Genomic DNA, 20,871 nt, shown 5'->3' with positions numbered 1-20,871 from the left:
CTCAATTGGTTAAAGGTACCACAAATTTTGCCAAAAAAGGAAGCCAGAAGAGGAGGTCTGATAGTAAGTGAATAAATACATTAAAACAGACACAGAATTTTGTGTGCCAGTGCTAAGAATTTTAACAATAAGAAAGTCCTTTGCACTACTTTAAACCCAAATCCCTGCTTCTGTATTCATGGATGGATTAGGAGATATGTAAGAGCCCCCCGTTTGCAACAAGCCAATTTTGTTTTTCTTTGTGGTCATTCTAACATCCATTTAGTGTTTTTTTATGTCTTTGTATTTGCTTTGCATCTCTTTGATGGTTTTGCATCATTTTGCGTGTCTATTTTCAGTCATTTAGCATTTCTTCATGGTCATTTTGCATTCCTATAGTAATTTTTTTTCTCTTTGTGGTCATTTTTAGTTGTTTTGTGTATATTTGTGGTCATTTAGCATGTCTTTGTGATATTCTCTAGCAACACTTTATGAGTCAGGGCCTCTGACTCTATGGGCCCCTGGGCCTGTGCCTGTAGGCCTGTTCAGTCATCCATCCATGTCTGTGTGTGTGTGTGTGTGTGTGTGTGTGTGTGTGTGTGTGTGTGTGTGTGTGTGTGTGTGTGTGTGTGTTTGTGTGTGTGTGTGTGTGTGTGTGTGTGTGTGTGTGTGTGTGTGTGTGTGTGTGTGTGTGTGTGTGTGTGTGTGTGTGTGTGTGTGTGTGTGTGTGTGTGTGTGTGTGTGTGTGTGTGTGTGTGTGTGTGTGTGTGTGTGAGTGTGTGTGTGTAAATAACTTAACTTCTAACCTGACAACCTTCCCATTCTTATACGTTGGTGGATAAAGGACCTCTGTTCTCCTTCTCCTGATTTCTTTTATTCAAAACAAACACACACACAGGCACATACAAATTTCTACCTACAACAAGTCATCTCTCATCAGCCAAATCACTTAACACCTTTTGTACTGTAACACACATAAACACATCCAGTCTCCTCTTAAGGGCTCACGATCCAAATCTGTGCTTGGACTGGCCGTCTGGGAATTCTGTCAAAATTCAGATGAACTGACTCACCTTTGGAATGCACACTTCTACATAACTCACTTATTTACTAATGGTAGCATAATGGTTTCTAGGATTTTAAAATGGAATACTGAAGGGTGATTTCATTATATGGCAGTTCACTTATGGCGCTACATGTTGAGTTCTCCATATAACACAATAATCATTTATCAACGTATCCCGATTCCCACAAGTCTCTTTTCAGCATTTCAGGGAAAATCCTCTAAAACTCAGAAAAGGATTTGTCATTCATGAGTTGACTCCTGAAACTCAAATCAAGAGAAATCCAACACAAGAGGATAAAACAAGAGTAATGGTCATAGTAAAACTCACATTGTATATGTATATAAATACTGCCTTATACTGTAGGTCTTCTGTTTGTCAAAATAAAACTCTGTATAATTAAATTGTAGATTAAATATTTCAGGTTCAAGACAGAACTGTTAGAGACCCCATGACATTATACAGTGAATCAATTGGAGTGGTCAAAAAAAAGAAGAAATTTCTAAGTACAGCTCAGTAATGATCAAGCATCGAATGGTTTGATCAGGCTTTTTATTTCCATCTACTCAAATTAGGTCAATAAAGTACTGTTATTGGCTATTTTGTAAATTTATGGATGATATGAGCCAGATTGATTAAATTAGATGAACAATAATTTAATGATTAAATGAATTATATCAAATTATGTACGCTTTCCATTCCAACAATTTACATGCCATGCCAATTCTTCACCTCCCACAAATGGTTTTCTCCACACATGCTGAAAGAAATCAAACTCCAGCTAATCTCAAACTGGTTAAGATTTTCTGAGCACTGTATGAAGTTTCTAACCATGTGGTGATTACTGCCACTCAGTTGCATGAAGTTAAGTTCCCACAACAAGACTTTCAAAGTCATCAGTTCACTGTACACAACCACAGATGACAGTCCCCTGGGCAGCAGGGCCTGCTTTCCCCTCAGCCCATGTCTTTTGCTCTCATAGCACAAGTTATGTGCTCTTAGAGTTCCCGACAGCTCCAGATATCTAGCCTGCTCGATTGTCTGTGAGTTACTAGCACGCCAATACACAAGCGCCAATACATAAGCGCCGAGCCAACATTGATTTGCATCCGAACTGGAGCTTTGGTTGGGGAGCTCCAAAAATTGTTGGCGAGTGGAAAATCCGGGCTTAAATCCTGGAGTGGACCCTAGCCTGACTTTAAAGTAAGACCTCCCAGCCAAAGAGAGGAACAGTTCAAACTATGAAGACCTGGTGGAGGAGTGTTGCTGCCAGGGGTTTGTATTGCTTCACAGGCACATCCCTCAGCAAAGTGCTCAGTCTCCTGGGAATGACACAGGTTGTGAAAACACAAGCCATCAGGAGTGCCATTAAGGCAGCAGAAAGATCCTCCAGATGGCTAAAACAGAGTGCTACTGTGACACAGCCAGGGTTTGATTAACCCTGTGGGGTCACCTGGGTAAATTTGTCAGATGTTGAAAGACCTCAAACAGCCAGTTGCCCAGGGTTACATCACTGATGATGACTCCCAATGCATCCCAAGATCTATCAAATAGATAAATAAAAATCTAAATAGAGACTCCAACACCAACAAATTAAAACAAAAGTTGCTTTTATTTGGCACAACACAAAAGTGCTTTACGATAACACTGCCCACGAGTAGTTTGGCATAAAAACAATCTCATGCTGGGCTCATTCATTAAACCTCTGAATAAAACCTCCTTAAAAATGTATAAAAATGTCACTCAGTTTTTATGTTGTTATTGCTCAGAAAGGCTCTTTAGAACTTCAAAAACATATAATTTGCAGATAATTACACTTTTGTGCAATTGTTTCTGATGAAAGTTTTCAGTCTGCTTTGGTTTCATTCTTCATTATATTAAGAACTAAAAAGGTGTTTTTCAACACTGCAAAACAGTCTTGATTATGTTCACGTATATTAATAATAGTTTCTAAATGTATGTATTGTTTTTGCAGTGTAGACATATGGAACCTTGGGGGTCTTACATGTCAGACATGTTACTAATGACAAAATCCTATAAACCACAGAATTATCTTATATAAATATGCTGGTTTTCGTACAAAAACACAGGTTCATCTCTTCTCTTTAAATCAATAACTTATCCCTACAAATTGCATTTTTATTGTTGTTATTGCAGACAACCCCCCCAGCTCGTAATTTCACATTGTTTGGTCAGTTAAACATGTCATTGTCAGAACAGTTGAAAGCACAACAATACATCTTTCCATTTTTCTTATAAAAACATGAGTGAAAATAAAGAATCTTTGGTAGCTAAGCAAAAATAGAATAAACATGTCTATATATAAAATGCATTGAAATACAAAGTACAAGAAGTAAATGGCTACAGCAAAGGGTTGACAAGGCAGAGAAATCCAGCTTTGACTTAATAAGGAACTGTGTATAAAAAAGGACACTTTTATATTTAATATCACAAACAGATCATAAATTACTTGAGACCTTCTGAATGCATCAGTCTTTGGATGGCATCCTAATGCCTTGATGCAATGCAAAGAGAACCACTGAGGTATTTCATCTCGATTACGTCTAGCATAGTGCTGGACGATGGGAGAGACATAAAAGTGCATAAGAATTAAACTCATGTCTGCCCATGGTCTTTAGCAAACACTGGACTCGTTTCATTCCAAAATGCTGTTCCCTTCCATCAAGTGCCCTTATTCACATTCCTGTCACCAGGTAGTACTTTTCTACCATTTGGTGCATTAATGTCATCCTCTCACATTTGCAGAGTGTTGTAGCCACACTATCCTCAATACAGTATGGAAGAAAGGAAGAGAGCAAGGACACATGGAAGGCAAAAATCACAAAAGCTTTGGATTGGAACATGTCCACCGTGTCTACTTGGTGACTATCATTCAACTTGGTAGAAAGAAATACAATAACAATATAATAGTGTTTAAACCTTTTTGCAACATACACCCATCATTCATGTAAAAAAAAAAAAACGAAAAGAAAAACAAAAGTCATTGTTTCTGTAAAAATAAAACAGTCACAGCAGCAATGATACACCGTCTCTCTTCTGGTCACATGTTCACCTGGTCACCTGATCCGGTGGAGATTATATCTACCAATCAGCGATCAGTTTGAGATTCTTCACTTTGTAAACATTGAGATAAACACTGTGTTCATGTCATATGGGAATTTCAAGATTTGTAAGTTTCCAGATATTGAAACATAATGGAATTTGCAGCCTCTTAGCATGACTGGACACTTCTACTGATGTTCAACATGTCCTCATATCTAAACGACACAACAGGCAGATTCCTGATGACTCCAAAAACAACATATCAGACAGTTGTATTTAACTTCATGAAACGGCCACATTGTGGTTATTTGAAACGTGATCACAGCAATCATGTGACCTTTACATATGACCGTAGTATTTATCATTTTGAAATGGACCTACTTAGGTTTAGGCAACAAAATTACATGGTTAGGTTTAGGAGGCAAAAACACTTGGTTAGGGTTATAAATAGATTGACCTAAAATGAGTCACTGACAAAGCTAGGTAATGGGCTAAAACTAACTTAAAAGCATCACTGTTGATTTTTAGGCTTACATGGGCCACAAACCCCAGTCTCTGTGAAAGTCCTGTTTGTTTTACCCATCCACTACTCCAGCCTTTCTTCTTATGCAGAGTTTGGGGCTCTTAAAGCCTTAATTCCTAATGGTTCCTGCGATAAATACTACAGCCAATTTCTGGGATGTTGCACCTTTTCACATTCAACACCCATGCACCACAGTGAGTGATGTGTCTCATTTCAAACTGCAAATCAAGATTTGTATCGTCAAATCTTCATCAAATAGCTAAGCACCACCAATGATATTGGAATTGGAATTATGAATTGACTAAAGCGATACAAAAAAATGGTCTTCTGTTGAAATAGATGAATATATTAAGAATGTGTGAAGACTCTATTATATTATAAGTATTTTCCCATATGACATGAGTGCAACAAATGAAAGAGAGCAGCTTTTCATTTTGAAGCCCTTTCTGCACCCTTCTCACTCTTTGTAAATGTATATTGTACATATCTGACAGTCTACAGTCTAATACACTGGAAAGGTAGCCTTCAACTGTACAATGCAGTACCCCCAGAGCTAAGAACGTTGAAGTTGTAAATCTTTAAACAGATGCAGATGAACTTCTTGTGAATTTTTCTTAGTTGATGACAATAGCCTCTCTTAACAACTTTTAGAGTTAATAATGTTATCCTTGACAGTGGAGACAGCCTCGAAGGAGAGGGTGCTGGTGGTTTCAGTTTGACTTCAGTTTAAAGATGATTTATTGGCTTACCTTGGTGGAGGCAAAGTGTAGATCTGTTTCTTGTCAGGGTGTACAAACATTTCATGGAGACACAATGATGCTCTGGAGGTAAAATAGTCTTACTGGTCAAGTTAAACCTCAATGGATGGAGAGAAAATTCCACAGTTTCTTTGGCTGAGTTGCAGATGTTAGACTGAAGCCCAGTGAAAATGACATTGGTAAGAGGTAGCTAATATGACAAAGCCGAGCACTCTTGATGCCAACAGCAATATATTTAATCTTTCCATACTGAATAATCAAGTTTAGCGAGTGAGTTTACAAAAGCTGATCATTCAGCTAAATGTGATGGATTCAAGAAATCTAGGTAAGCTACTTATCTAGCATGCTGTTCAAAGATCATGACTTCTAGGGTCATGAATGAACAGATGTACATGATTTTTTTTCCATTCAAGTTTTAAAAAAACCTGGTTCTTTGCCCATTTTGGTTGAACTCAACCATTTTTGCCTCCAGAGCTCTTCTGCATCGGAAAAACATTTGTATGTCAACAATATGGTTTGAAACAGCCATGAAAGAGAGTTCAGTGGTAAATGATGACTGTAAGTCATACATCCAGCACCATATCATAGTGTGTTTCCTTCTTCCTCTTCCCACACTTATTTATGAGCACTGTATATAACGTCAACAGTATGACCCAGTAGCTGGCATAGACGACTGCCCCTATGACCAGAACAATCTTTTCAGATTCAGGAAAGGGTTTTCTTGTCTGCAGGATTACTGTGTAGATAATCCCAATGAAGAGGATGGTGAACCAAACTGATATAGGAATCAGACCAATGAAGTTCACCACGACCGTTTTCCTCCCTGAGGTCCCCCATCCAGACTTGTTGATTGTTGCTATTGCAAACATTTTGGCTGGCAACAGGCTTGACATGTACAGTACGGAGTAGAATGACATGAACACCATGACAATATTACCTCTGAGGCAGCTGGCAAATGAAGCCTTGATCAGTGCCACAGCCTGCACAATGAGCAAAAACAACAGGATATTCCAGAGCCTTCCTTGGTAGAAGAGTTGGATCGCAGTGGCGATGAGGAAGAAAGGGAAGAAGCCTGTGATCACAGCCTCATAAGTCATCCATAGATGGTGTTTGTGGAACCACATGGAGTTGTAGAGCCATTCTCTGAAATAGGACTTACTCCATCGAGTTTGTTGATTGAGCCACCGCAGGTATGTAATTGGCGTCTCGGTGAGGCACTTTGATCGAGCAGTGTACTTGGTTGCATACCCGAGGCTTAGAACTCTGTTTGTGAGATGGCGGTCATCCCCAAAACTGCAGTGGGATCCCATGAAAGTCTGATTGTACCAGTCCTCCAGGAACTCGTGCAAGAGGGAGTTCCGGTACATTCCTAAAGGCCCACTGATGCACTGTACGCAACCAAAGTAGGACTGACAAGCCCGCTCAATGTTGAAGGCCATCCAGTACCGCACACTGCTCAGGAAGGAGATCCATGACTCGTATTTATTTAAGATCTGGGGAGGGATTCATATGCAAAAGAAAAAGTTGGAGGTTTAACATAACAAATGTAATATGAAGTTTGGGAAATGTGTCACTTGCAAGGATTAAGAACATATTCATAGTTTTGTAACTAACCTGTACATCTCCTCCAACGCCTCCCACCATAGGGTCTTCTTCTAGAACCTTCACCATCTCCACTGATGATGCTGGGTCCAACATAGTGTCAGAGTCACACACCTTAGTAAAACACACAAAATAAAGGGTCAAAGGTCACCATCTGTTACTGTCATGTATACAGGCTCATTACTCATGACTCTGATTCAAGGGTCTAATGATAGAGGGTGTCTTATGATGAAGCCCCTTGATGCAAATTTATATTTTTTTTGTAATCTGTATAAATAAAGCTTACTTGACTTGTCTTTAACCTGTATACATTTGCCAGTAACAACAGTATTCCCTGTAATAAAGAGTAGCTTCTTTAAAACTAAAGTAAATCACCATTATCTTTGTGTTGCTCTTTTTTAACCTCTCTTTATTTTCTTCTATAAATGGTAATTTTCCTCCCTAACAAAATCAGGTGATGGAAGCGAACCTAGAGTACAATCCCCATTAACTAAACACATCTGCTTCAGGCTGAGCCTGATGATAGTAAAAAGACATGCACCACTGTCCTTTCTTTGTTGCAGAGTGCTGGCATGGTTACTGGCAGCACTGCAGTAAGTTCTTTTGAAATTTCTGTTAAAGTTTGGCAGGCTGCATCCAGCTGCAGGTGTTAGACAGAATAATATCAAAGGGTTTTTAAGCCTGAAGTCCCATTTTTGTGATGCAAACTCATTCAAATCATTCTACTGTTAGAGTAATGAGGTTTATGTTCAGTTGTACTCATAGCTCATGTACATCACATCACCATCTGAATATTACAGAATAAATATGATGTGATTTGTATTTCGGTCAAACATAGTTTCATGATAGTTTCATATTTCTTTTAACATTAAAAACAGGTTTTCTTGTACTTCATCAGCTTGTGTGTTGCCCAGCTTGGCTTGTTTTTAGCTGCTGTTTATATTTTTGTCCAGAATCATCATACACTATTAGCATTATGTGACTATTTGCCACAGTTTGGAGAGCTGGCTTTTCCAAAAATGTAGTTGAAGTCATCAACGTATGCTGAGATTATTATTGTTTAACTGATTTTAAACAGTATTCATTTAAATTTTATATAGCTTTCAGCCCTACAGAAATGTCTGTCTTATTCAAGTTAAACTTGACCAGCAGAAACAAACAAATGAAACCTTTTTTCGACAGAGTTTTGGGCCCTGACTCTGAATACCATTAATGTAGATGATGTAACACTCAGCTCTCCGAAACAGGTCTGTTATTACACTAAGACATGAGCTACTGCTGCCCTTCTTCACGCTACACTTCACAACACGATGCACACAGCCACCGTCCGTCTAAGAGCAACACAAAAGACTCTTTGTGGACCCCATGTTTGGTTTGGCAGAGCCACCCTTCCCCTCTCCAGCCATCTCTATTTCCATCTCTCTTTCTCTCCTCTATCCCCTTCCCTCTATCTTCGGATCACCCTGATGTCAGCTGTCCTTGTCTTACCTTTTTGTACATCTACAAAGAACATTTTACTTGTTATATGGTCTCTAATTAGCACCATTGGCCGTCTTCAATACCCTCTTCGTTTTGTCTCTGATTCCTCTTTTTTTTGCCCCTTTTGTATTCAATTTAGTAATTTCCACTATCCCCCACCCCCCTTCACCTTGCTTCATTGTTTTTATTTAAACCCCTCTTTTAATATCCATTTCTAGTCTCACTGACTTACCTGCACATAGTCCATGCTCCTCCCCAGTGCTTTGAAGGCTGTATACATGACCTCTCTCTTCCCTCCCCACTTCTGCATGATGCACACACACTTGTTGTTCAGCACCAGCCTGGAGACCTGCTGAAGGCTCTCAGCGTAGCTCTCATCCGTCTCCTCGGGCCCTCTGCTGTGAAAGTTACTCCGCCACACATAAGTGGCCGACTTGTCCCATCCCATGATCTCTTTGAAAATCTCCATCATGTACAAGTCATCCTCCGCATTCCCGTCAATCACCATGATGACTTTGATCCCCGGGTATGTCAGCCTCTTCACCGACACCAAGCATTTCCTCAGGTAGTTTGGGTCCTCTTGATACGCTGCAATGCACAGCGCCAAGGATTTATTCAGTTTGATTGGTGTCTCTAAGGACCGCCGCATGTTTCTGTGCTCTAAGAGAGCAAAGAGGCTCTGGATAATGAGGTGGACAACCAAGATGGCACCATACAGGCCAAACGATAGGTGGTTGCGTGCTGTGGTGAAGAACTGGTAGCCCATGATGTAGGCTGTGGAGATGCCCACCAGGAGGGACACGCCGAACATGGTGGTCCCAAATATCCGCAGGTAGGTGAGGACTCTCTGACACTTCATCTAGAGACAGAATGTGGAAACAAGTTGTTGTATTTTAGTGCCATTAAAGCCTCATATTTTTATTCTTAAGTAACAAGAATAAAGTCACCTCCTGGAAACATCAGATGACCGTAGCATGATTTGAAGGGAGGAAATAAAAAATAAAACATTTATGTTCACATGGAAAAATGTAATTTGATATTACAGAGTAAATAGAAAACAGAGACATCGATTGAATCGGTTTAAAAAATATGTAAAATATGAATAATGCTTATTCATAGTTTTTCAGCATACTCTTCCTTTGCATACACAACCTTGTTTTAAACCAACAAACCCAGGTAGAGAAAGCAGTGAAGTTTCTTTCACCCCCTCCTTTCCCCCCTCTCGTTCCCTCTATCCCTCCCCAAAATCCCTGTCTAAATGTCAGACAGTTGTGAGTAGCCGATTGTTCCAACTCTCCTTTAGTGTGGGTGGGCGCACATTACAAGATTTCTTGACCTAATTAACCAACAAACTGGCTGCCCCTGCCAAACATCCAAGTGCTCTCTAAATGCCCGGGAGAAACTATTATGATTTTCTTTTCATTCTGTATTGTAAAGAATGGGTTCAAAAAGATTTCCAAGCAAGGAACTCTGATCCAGACCAACGATTATTCTGTGTTTTATGTAGGGACCAGTGAAGAACATTCCCTGCTTTTGTGTCTAAAATGTGACAAGCCCCTCTGCTCAAAATCCTGAAGTTTGTTTCTTGCTGTCGTTATGTTGCTACCGCCATCTGTTTGGCAGACCAGAGGAGACCCACTCAGCGTGGCTCAGCCCGGCTCAACGCAGAGCGGACCACCCTGTGATGTCATCTGTTTATTTCTCCGTGGGAAGCAGAAGACAAGAGCTTCTTAGACTTTCTAATGCTGCACGTGTGCTTATTCCCCCTCTGTGACTCCTCGTAGAAAGTACATCCAGAACATCACTTCTAGGACTAAATAGATTCAAAGATGAAGATGAACAGTGAAGAGATGGAGATGGATTACGGAGGACATGCTTTTTTAGCGTGGCATAGACTAAAAATTGACAGGAGTTTGACCCATTGACATCATGAAGGTCAAAGCATGCTTTCTAGGTCAGTGAGTGGGGTGCTCCCTTGTGGGACATCATTTTGACACTTCATGCTGCATTTTTTAAAGACTTTAATATATATTTTTGGTGCCCATAATGAGAAAAAATTTGTATAATTGAATATTTCATCCTCATCTATCGTTACGTGTAAGTTGCACATGTTTAGTCGAGACAAGTGAGACATGTAAATCAGGACAAGCAATAAAGTCCTCAAAAGAAGAATACACAAAGCCCAGCAGTGTTTGTGATTTGGCAAGAATGCTTCACACCGCATCTAAACACACAGGACAGATGGAGGGAGAGAGCAATACACAGAGTAAAGAAAGAACGAGAATAATAAAGACAGAAGGGGACAGGGGCAGAGAAAATGATAGAAAGGAAAAGAAAGTGGGTAGTGGGTAGTTTGTTACAACACCAAGCAAATAGTAGACAAACTAATATCTATTGAGACTGCAAAAGAAAAACAAAGGAAAAGACAGGAGAGAAGAGCAGAGAGAGAGAGAGATAGAGAGAGAGAGGCTAAGCTTAGAGAGAGGAGTATGCACACACACCCCTTGGCTCAGACATAATGCCTTGTTCATTTGATCGTTGGATGAGAAGGCCACAACCAATGTAGCAGGCCTCCTCTGGCACGTGGCGAGGCTCTTAACGTCAGACCCTCGTTTACAAGACCCCCGACACAAACTACACACACACACACACACACACACACACACACACACACACACACACACACACACACACACACACACACACACACACACACACACATACACAAACACACACACACACACACACACACCACACACACACACACAAATGCACACACACACAAATGCACATATAAAAGCTTATTACACCAGGGAAGAGAGAGAGGAGTGTGTGTCAGTAAAAACATACATTTTAATTGTGTTAAGCTGAGAGTGTGTTTCACCTAAGACCTCCTTTAGTGTGTGCACACTATGTGTGTATAATGTTTTATAACTCTATAAGGTAGTTTAGAACAAACTCTTTCACCCCGTCTCCCTGAATCAACTTTGAATGAACTTAGTCACTGCTTAGACAAAAACACCTTTTACCATAACCCTAATCATGTATTGGGATGTAATCCTAAATCTTTTGATATACCTAGCTCCATAACCAGGGCATGATTAACACATTCACACCTACTGGGAATCTGCAGTTTCCAAATTCACCTACTGTAACCTGCATGTGTTTGGGCTGCAGGAGGATAAATAGAGAACATGCAAACGTCACACAGCGTTTGATATTTTTGACCACTTGTTTTTTTATGATTTGCGCTTTACTTACATGAAACGCTCGCTCTGGTTAAAAGTTGTTGTTAAAATACAAAACCAAACTACTAATTCAATGTCAGACATAATTCACAGATGTAGAGCTTCTGATCTTGTTGCAGACCACCTGAAAGCTGTCAAATGCAGTCCATTTTGGAAATTCAAGTGATTCAGTACAAAGAGATCGGGCACACAAAATCAGACCTAATCCAAAATGAACCTGAATAGTTTCTGTACATGCCTGACCCCAGCCCAACCACAGCGGTTTTGGTTTTGCATCCGACTAAAAACTGTATTTTTACTGCTTTTTTTAATCCATGCATGTAAATTGAATAGATATCCTTTAAAAGACCCATTCACTGAAAAATGTGTTTTTCTTATTTTTTTCTACAGTTGGATGTTTGGGCTCTTGTAGAAGTAGAAGACATCTAGTCTCCAGCAGGAAAACTTTAGAAATGAACATATTCATAGATTCTGGAGCAGGAATAGATGCCTTTTCAAGAATTTTGTGGCAGTTAAACTTTTTTGCAAAACATATCAGACACACATATCGTTCCAAGCAGACTGTCTTAATACATGTCTGGAGGGGATCTTTAAATTTGCGGGAAACCCTACCCAATTAAAGCTTGAGTGAATTTTGAGAAATCCCAGCCCAGCTGGGTTCAAGCTGAGAACCAAAGCTCTACTTAGGATGCTCTGTTCTTCATAGCATCTCATACACCCATATGGGCGTATGATCCAACGCAAAGGTCAAGACTAACAATTAGCTCAGACTCCAGGAGGATTAACTGAGGACTAAAGAAATCAGATCATCCAAACTTGGCGCCCGCCTCCTGAGACATAAAGCCTACAATCAGAGGAGTATCTGTGACAGTGAAGGTGTCACTTAGTAGTTGTGTGTACGTGGATGTGACAATATATGACGTGTGTACGTCCGAACAGCTTGAAGGTGTCATTAGCACATATGGATGACATCACCCCAGCTTTCTGTTTGTTTTTGGATCTTGGCACATGTGAGTGATAGAGCCCCATCACTATCTGTGTGTGTGTGTCCAACCCTACGGTGACCTTGGGTTGGATGCTTTAGCAGACTCGCTCTAATGTTATTAACAGTCTCTTGAGTAAAATTCCCACTGGCTCTGTTTCAGAGATAATTTTACAAAAATGTTAAGGATCACATGGATGGAGAGTAGATGGTGGGTTAGCAAAGACATGAACTGATGGATGAATGAATGAGGTGTCTCGTCCTGTCCTCTTCATTTGGCTTTGTTTAAAAGAAGATTACAGTCTACAGTGTCTTACAGAGATGTGACAATAAAAAAACAATGGTTCAATGGTAACTGATGTGAATATCTGGAGTAACTGGGACAATCGTTAAGTGCCCAGGCGGCAGGCACCATTGAGCAAGGCACTAAACCATTCAACAGTAACACAAACATGTATATAGTATAATTGCCCCTCCTACTGTTGCTGTATCACTTTGGAACAGAACATACCTGGAGACTTAAAATATTTGATCTGTTTCAGTCATTTGAGCATTGTGATGTGAGTTATGAGTAGACCTGCGCACAGCTTTCATACTGAACAAACATTAACTGTACATTGTGTACTGTTATGCACATGTGTATTGTGTAACTTAATTGTGGCATGTTAACATCTGTACGGTACATTTTTACTGCAGTCTTTACTGTGAATACATGCTTTAAACATTTGTGCCTTTATGTTTAACATCTGTCCAATATGTAAGGGATAACTGGCAATTGGTTGTGTGGTTACTGACAAACAGGACTAAGAGTCTTGATGGGATTACCACAAATGTGGACCTCATGGTGGTGCTAGAGGGGATGTCAGGGGACCACCAAAGTCAGTGTGATTCATTGTGTGGGACCCATGAATGCTTAAAAAATAGCCTACTGAATAACCTACAAGTGTTTCTAGAGATAAAGTCAAGGGATCACCCACCAAAGTCAGTTTCATCATCTGGGGACCATGAATATCCATACTAAATTGCATGGAGACATCCTCTAATGGTTGTTGAGATATTTCTGTCTGGACCAAAGTTGTAGACTCAGAGAATGACATTGACACCTACAGAGTCACGCCTCTAGCCAGGCTAATAATGCATGATGCACAGACAAAAACTCTTTTTCAATAATGTGTAATTATGTGAAAATAATACATATAATTATGCCCTTCATGTGTATTAAAAAACAATTCAGCATTCATCCGCAACCAATCTTTAAAATCTTCATGTATAATTGGTTCAAAGGTTTGACATTGAATTGAGTTAAGCATATGTGGTTGAAGATGAATGAATTAATGAATATTAGTGTTTCTGGAACCCTGTGACCCACTGAAATCCGTTAGTATAAGTGATTTAGTATAGACATGAGAATCCCCACATGCTGTCATAACTCTTGTGTGGATGGATGTCAGATGTATATGTGGCTTGTCTGTGTAAACGTGAATGTCATTAAGTCTTGCCATCGCTGCTGAATGCTGGCCATGTGAGCATGTGTGTGTATGGGTAAATATATGAGCTAAGCAAAAAATATTTACAGTGTCTGTGTGTGTGTGTGTGTGTGTGTGTGTGTGTGTGTGTGTGTGTGTGTGTGTGTGTGTGTGTGTGTGTGTGTGTGTCTGTGTGTACGTGTGTGTGTAGCTTATGTGCGCTGCAGAGAGGAAGAGATGGTTTGACTAAACTCACAGGAGAGCAGTAGAATCCTACTAAAATATAACAAGGCTCACCAGACTGTGAGTGTGTGTGTGTGTGTGTGTGTGTGTGTGTGTGTGTGTGTGTGTGTGTGTGTGTGTGTGTTTACACATTAAGTACTATACGTGTATGTGAATTAGTGTGTGTGTGTGTGTGTGTGTGTGTGTGTGTGTGTGTGTGTGTGTGTGTGTGTGTGTGTGTGTGTGTGTGTGTGTGTGTGTGTGTGTGTGTGTGTGTGTGTGTGTGTGTGTGTGTGTGTGCTCTGTATGAATCTGAAGCAGAGCCAAAACATTCAGCTTGCTGGTCTGTGTGGAGCTGAGATAACATAAAGCTTACATCTTTATATTGTTGTGACTCAGCAGTCAGTGACTACAAGTGTAACATTCATAAACCCATAGCTCTGGCCAGATGAGTGCTATTCATATTAAAACTTTATTGTTGCTCTGTAGAGTGAGCCAGCTCACACCTGTGGCTGTAATACAAGACTGAGAAGGGGCAGACATTTATATTAGTCTCTATCAATCTACAATATATACAGGCTAGTACATTTTAATTGTATTTCTAGTTTGCAAAAAGCCTATACTATTGATCCATTGAAGAAGTATTGGATAACGTCTATGCTATCACCAGGACAGTATTGAAAAACCAGCCCTGCTGAGGTCATACACACCTTTGAAATCTCAAATGCATGATGTTCTGCCAACAGAAAACGCACACATGCAAAAATGGAGAGATGCATAATAGTCTGGGACATGAACAAGCAATGCCCATAGGAATGTGTGTGTGTGTGTGTGTGTGTGTGTGTGTGTGTGTGTGTGTGTGTGTGTGTGTGTGTGTGTGTGTGTGTGTGTGTGTGTGTGTGTGTGTGTGTGAGCAGGGCAGGGCTGGAAAAAGCCAGGATGCATTTTAAAAGCATTAAAATGTGAAGATGGCCCTCGTGACAGTTGCAGCAGGATGCAGAGAAAGGCTCACATGTTCCTGAGCAGATGATGAGGCGGAGGAGAGTGAGTGGCTGGGAAAGACCCCAGAGTTGGCTCTTGATTTAGGCGAGACACTTGACACCCCGAAGGACGGCTCCTACACTTCTTCACTACTTTCTTGAGCTGCTTTCTGATATAAAGTCTACTAGAAATGTGTTTATGAAAAAAAAAAATCAAATATTAGTAGGATGAGGCTCAAATGATAAATATAAAACATATACATACAGTATTGTAATATATGGATATAAAATCAACAACTGTCGTGCAACTGTATCTTCATTTTGCTCGTCCTATATTGCTGCAGTCAAAAAGGTGCCATACTGTTTTGGACTCCAGTATGAATGAAAGTGTTCACTCCAAGTGAAATGAAAGGTCATGGGAGTTTTCAAAGGCACCGCTAGAGAGTCGCTGACCCTCCTCGCTCCTCCCCCCTTCCCCTCCTCGTCCCTCTCCCGCTTATAAACCCCCCATGTGGTCACAGTGTGCTGTTGTTGTGGGCGCGCTGTCGTTATAAGTACCAGAGCTAAACAGTAACACCACCCACTGTGTTACACTGCACTACTCTTTACATGATTGGAATCAGGTGGACAGGGCCACGACTGGCAAAGGTACATTATTACACCGTAACTTGGGAGTTGACTTTTACCTTTCCCACTGCTGTCTCTTTTTATTATTTTAATCATTTTAATCATTACAGGTGTGATTGGGCTCTAAGTGGCAAAAGCACACATGTTACAACATCAGGGGAGACTGTTTGGCATTATTCAACATCGGCTTCTTCGTTGTTCATCATCACCTTTGAACTGTTGAGGTTGCATCATTGTAGTGTTATTCAATTTAAAAGTGAGGTTGCGGTGAAGCTGCATTTTATTATTTAATGGAGCACTGTAGTGAATCCGTTCTCAATTTCAAAGCCAAACTATGCATGTTGGCATGTTCTTCTCCCTTGGACTCATCCCTCGCTTTTTTTTTGAATGAGCAGAAGGAAGCAAGGGAGTGAGGAAGAGCACTGGAAAAAGATAGAGGGTGTCAGTGTTCAGAAAGAAAAGAGAGAAAGTGGGTTGGAAGAAAGTGTTTGAGTGAGTCAGAGAGAAGGATGGCAGACACCAAAAGAAAGAGGGGGAAAGATATTGGAGGCATGTTGGTGGACTTGGCTCAGTTCACTGCCAGCTGAGGCACTGGACTTACGCCACTGTGGCAGGCTCCAAGATTTTCAGCCAAATTACAGATGCTCCTCTACAGACAGTCCTCTGTCTGGGGATTTGTTTGGTTTTCTTTCCTATACAGTGCATTTTCACAAAGACAGCAGACGGTGATTTTCTTTGCATTTGTCTGAAAAAGCTTCTGTTTGGTTTCTACTGCTTCTGACGATCATGACACGAGTCCCATTAAACGTGCCAAATTGATTCTCCTTTTATGAATGTAGCCTGTCTCTGTCAACCATTGATCCATCGCGTCCCCTTATCTGACTAGAATGAGTTATCAACAGTGCTCTAAAATAACTGGCTTCCTCCCTACATGGTGGAAAATTCTATTCTAGCACTCTCTATTATCACAGTTAATCGGAGTTAAGAGATAACATAAGAGACAGAAACTCAAAGCTAGTCTGGATATTGGGAAGAAAGCAAAGATGTGACTGTGATTATATTTAAAATATCTGACTTTTTATAATCTGAGCTTCTCCACAAAATATACCATGAGTAATATCATCAATAGCATCTAAAATGGACATGAGCCAACTAAATCTACCGTGCAGCTACTTAAACACAGCTTACTGTGTTACTTTCCTGTACCTTTGCATTAACATTGGCATCAACCCTCCCTGTGGGACCCTGTGATTTAGTATGAGGTAGTGGGAATCTAACTCAGAACCTCGCTGACATCCAAATTTTTACTTTTACTGGCTGGCTGTAATGCTGCTTGTTGCTACTTTACTAAGGGAACCTGGAAATTACTGTGGCATTAATGTAGACTAGATGAGGTAGGTGGTGTTGTGTGTTTGGGACCGGCTACCCTCTATCCCAACTTCAGTAGTTATACCTTGCCAGCCCTGAGGCCCTATACACTGAAGGACCCATGCTGTGAGCAGTAATGGCACGTGAGGCTTGTTGTGAGCCCTAATGGAGACCAGCCATGGAATGCCTTCCTCTGTTAGGTAATAAACTGCTCTGTGCACGGTGTGGAAGAACATCCTGTTGCATTGATGAGTCTACAGCTAACTGTATGAATGTGTCACCTATGGAAGAGTGCAAAATAAGTTATTTCTCTTTCTCTTTTTGCATCAACAGCTGTAGTGGGCATCCTCATGGACTGCCCACATTGCTGCACATGAGAGTTAAATCTGTTTAAGTGCTTAATGTTCCACTAACAGGCACCAGAGATGGATTGCCTTCCTCACTGTACACTGAGCCAAATGCTCAGCAGAGGAGCTCCCTCGAGGGCTCAGATTAGGGACAGTATGTTGGTATTAGTCTGGATTACTGTGGGCATTGTCAGAGGGTCCACACATGCACTGATTATACAAAGAACTTGTGTCCTGGAACTACTGTCTTTAAATCTACATATGCATTTTAAATCAAGTAGTACTGATTAGTGTGGTAACTACTGTAAACTTTTCTCCAGAGGAAAATGATACTGGACATATTTCTTAACAACACACTGTAGAAGAGCAGCTAATGTGAAACAGATTTGGTAGATAAACTGTACGTATGTTTCAGATACTGTTGGAAAAGCAAGCAAGTTAAGTTCCTAAAAGGAGGGAGGCGTAGGGACCTCTCACATTGATATATTAATACTGACAATCATACTAAATGCTTCATCACTCCTCGCAAGTGGATATCACGGTCCCACGGTCCCAACTTGCAATGTGCGAGCCCTAAAGAAGGAGGTAGATTCCATGTGTAGGATAAAAACTCTGTACTGTATATCACAGATAAATGTCAAGGATGCTAAGATATCCAACTCACAGATGGGTATTCCTTGTGTTGGTTTTATATGAGCCAACAGTGGTATCTGAGAGGTCAGTGTAGGCGGATGGAGGAAGAGATTATGTCAAAGGTGTGTGACAGATGTTCATATGCATTTGTATAAATGTGTATCATTTGTGTTGTATTTATGTGGGATAGTTATAATGCCTACAGCACGCAAGAAATATGCAACATTTTGTCCTAAGGGGTTAGGTGGCAACTGCATGCACCTGTTCAATTCTGATCTGATCTCTAACACAAGATCTGTTTGAAGCTCAAAAGGGCTGGATGCATATTTCAACAAGGTAAACCTCTGCCACCATTATGATGCCACTCAAAGTGCGTGTTATCAACAGTTACTGAATTATTGTCTAAACCCGTGATGGCCATTCAATGTTCACGTGTGCGCAAAAAGCGGTCTGTTATCAAATTACGCGCTCCAACCAGGAGGCCCGCTGAACGTGTCCAAATCCTGCCTTCCCATTGGCTCACACACCTTAAAGAATGACGTTAGTCTTGGGACGTCATCACTTGAGTTTTTTTTCTCATGCTGATGATAACTGGCTCAGAAAAGACTGTGTAGCGTTGTATTTTTAAAAGATGAATTTGTCTGAATGTTTTCACAGCTGACACCGCTGCGCAAAGAGAAATACAGATGTTCGTAGGACAAATTCAACTTTTGAGACACATTTTCCTTATTTAATCTAATCACATTTTAATACAGTTAGCCACCATCCGTGGAGGATAAAAGACACAATTGTTTTTCAATTTAAAAAAGAGCTAGAGATGATTTGCGCGTTTTATGCACGACCTGTAAAGGCGCATGTAAAGAAAAAAAGTTTGTGACAGCTGGCATGCCCTCCAGCCAAAAGCATCACGCCCTTTATTAAGCCTAAATTTTGGACAACATAAGTTTTATTTCAAGTTATGAAAGCAACCTCATATATACTGTATATACTGCCATAAAGTTTGGAGCATTAACGTGTCCAGAAGAATAATTAGAATGAATTATTAGTGGCTTCAAATGAAACATGTATCAGTCTGTCAGCAAGCTGTAGGCTCGCCAAACCAAATGACCACTGGCCGCCTACCTTGAAGCAGCTGTTGTCCTCTTGTTCGTCCTTGAGAAAGGATGCGGTCAGCTCCGGCGGCTCTGGTACCGCTCCACAGGGAGAAAAAGTCTCGAGGAAGTTTCAAAGGACACTTGTGTAGTAATGAGTCTCATGAATCCGCTGACACTGATCCTCATTCATAAGAAAACTTAAAAAAAGATTCACGCACGTTCCTCTAAGTTTGCTCGGCTGGATGCTCAAAAATATTAAAGTCTGCTTGTCCTTTCTAACAAGCTGTCTGCAGTCCTATACACCGCATGCTTCTTGGGTGTACAAACACAGACATCATGTCAGTCAACTTTGGCATCATTCATGTAAAAAAGTATAAATAACGAGTAAACTATGCAAAAATGATAAATATTTTTCTCCATCAACTTCTGATAGTTTCATTCATATTTCAGACGTTTTTAAAAGTTACAAAAACGCCATCAACTCTGGCTTCTGCGGCGTCATTCATAATCAGAATAAAATAAAATAAAAGTTTCCAGCAATGACTCTAATAATCAAATATGATTCAGATCATTTGTATGTTGCAGTCTTGAGGGGTATGTAGTTAAGTATGTCTATAGTTTCCTCAAGCATCCAGGTTACACAGAGCGCAAAAGTCTCTCTGCCACTGCTGTCTAATTCCTTCCAGACGACTGAGTGTGGAGCCTCCTTTATTGCTGCTTCAGCTCCCCAACTCCTTTTACCGGGCTACAACAGATTGGCGTGTTGTTTTAATAAGAGGGGATGGTTTGGGGGGCATAAGGAGGAGCGACAGAGGGTAGAGAGAGAGAGAGTGAGAGAGAGAGAGAGAGAGAGAGAGAGAGAGAGAGAGAGAGTCACTCATTCAAACTTCTGAAGTAGCGACAGCAGAGAAAGGGAGGGAGATAGAGAGAGAAAGAGAGAGAGAGAGAGAGAGAGAGAGAGAGAGAGAGAGAGAGAGGTAGGGAGAGAGAGAGAGAGAGAGAGAGAGAGAGAGAGAGGGAGAGAGAGAGAGGGAGAGAGAGACTTACATTTGGCTACCCATTCAAACCTGAGACCTGGATTATGCATTTTCCTGAGAGGCAGTTAAACCTTCATCTTCTGTCATTTTACATAGTGTGAAAACTGGCACAGCTCAAAATTTAATACTGAGCTTTAGATTGAGCTAGTGTATAATCCCTTACATTGATGGTAATGAATATAAACAGGAATATTCATCCACGGAGTCATCTCACACTAAGCAGAATAATAATCCAAAGTCATCTGTAAAATAAGTGCGCATATGCAGTGTAAGCTGGAGCTGAGATGTTATGGAATTTCAGTCATTTCATTGATGCACTATAGCGCAGTTCTCAACTTTGACCAGCAGGCAGTGCTGTGTAATGCAGAAACCAGAGTCTGGACTATGAAATATACAGTG

At 40.6% G+C, this 20,871-nt stretch overlaps 1 protein-coding gene across 1 annotated transcript; it reads right to left on the bottom strand.

The window, feature by feature from the left end:
• Positions 1-5,950: 5,950 nt before the first annotated feature.
• On the bottom strand, positions 5,951-19,515 carry has2 (hyaluronan synthase 2; the record flags this gene model as incomplete). The annotated part of the gene is made up of 4 exons (XM_083917627.1): positions 19,464-19,515; positions 8,701-9,327; positions 7,002-7,103; positions 5,951-6,880 (listed from the first exon to the last, which is right to left on the bottom strand). The coding sequence occupies exons 2-4, from the start codon at positions 9,325-9,327 to the stop codon at positions 5,951-5,953; spliced, it is 1,659 nt and encodes a 552-aa protein (XP_083773753.1). The 5' UTR covers positions 19,464-19,515.
• Positions 19,516-20,871: the final 1,356 nt, after the last annotated feature.

Source organism: Echiichthys vipera, assembly GCF_963691815.1.
Source record: "Echiichthys vipera genome assembly, chromosome: 8".
In the NCBI taxonomy this organism is placed as follows: domain Eukaryota; kingdom Metazoa; phylum Chordata; class Actinopteri; order Perciformes; family Trachinidae; genus Echiichthys; species Echiichthys vipera.
The sequence above is the reverse complement of the archived record's forward strand: the minus strand, read 5'-3'. Positions and strand labels throughout refer to the sequence as shown.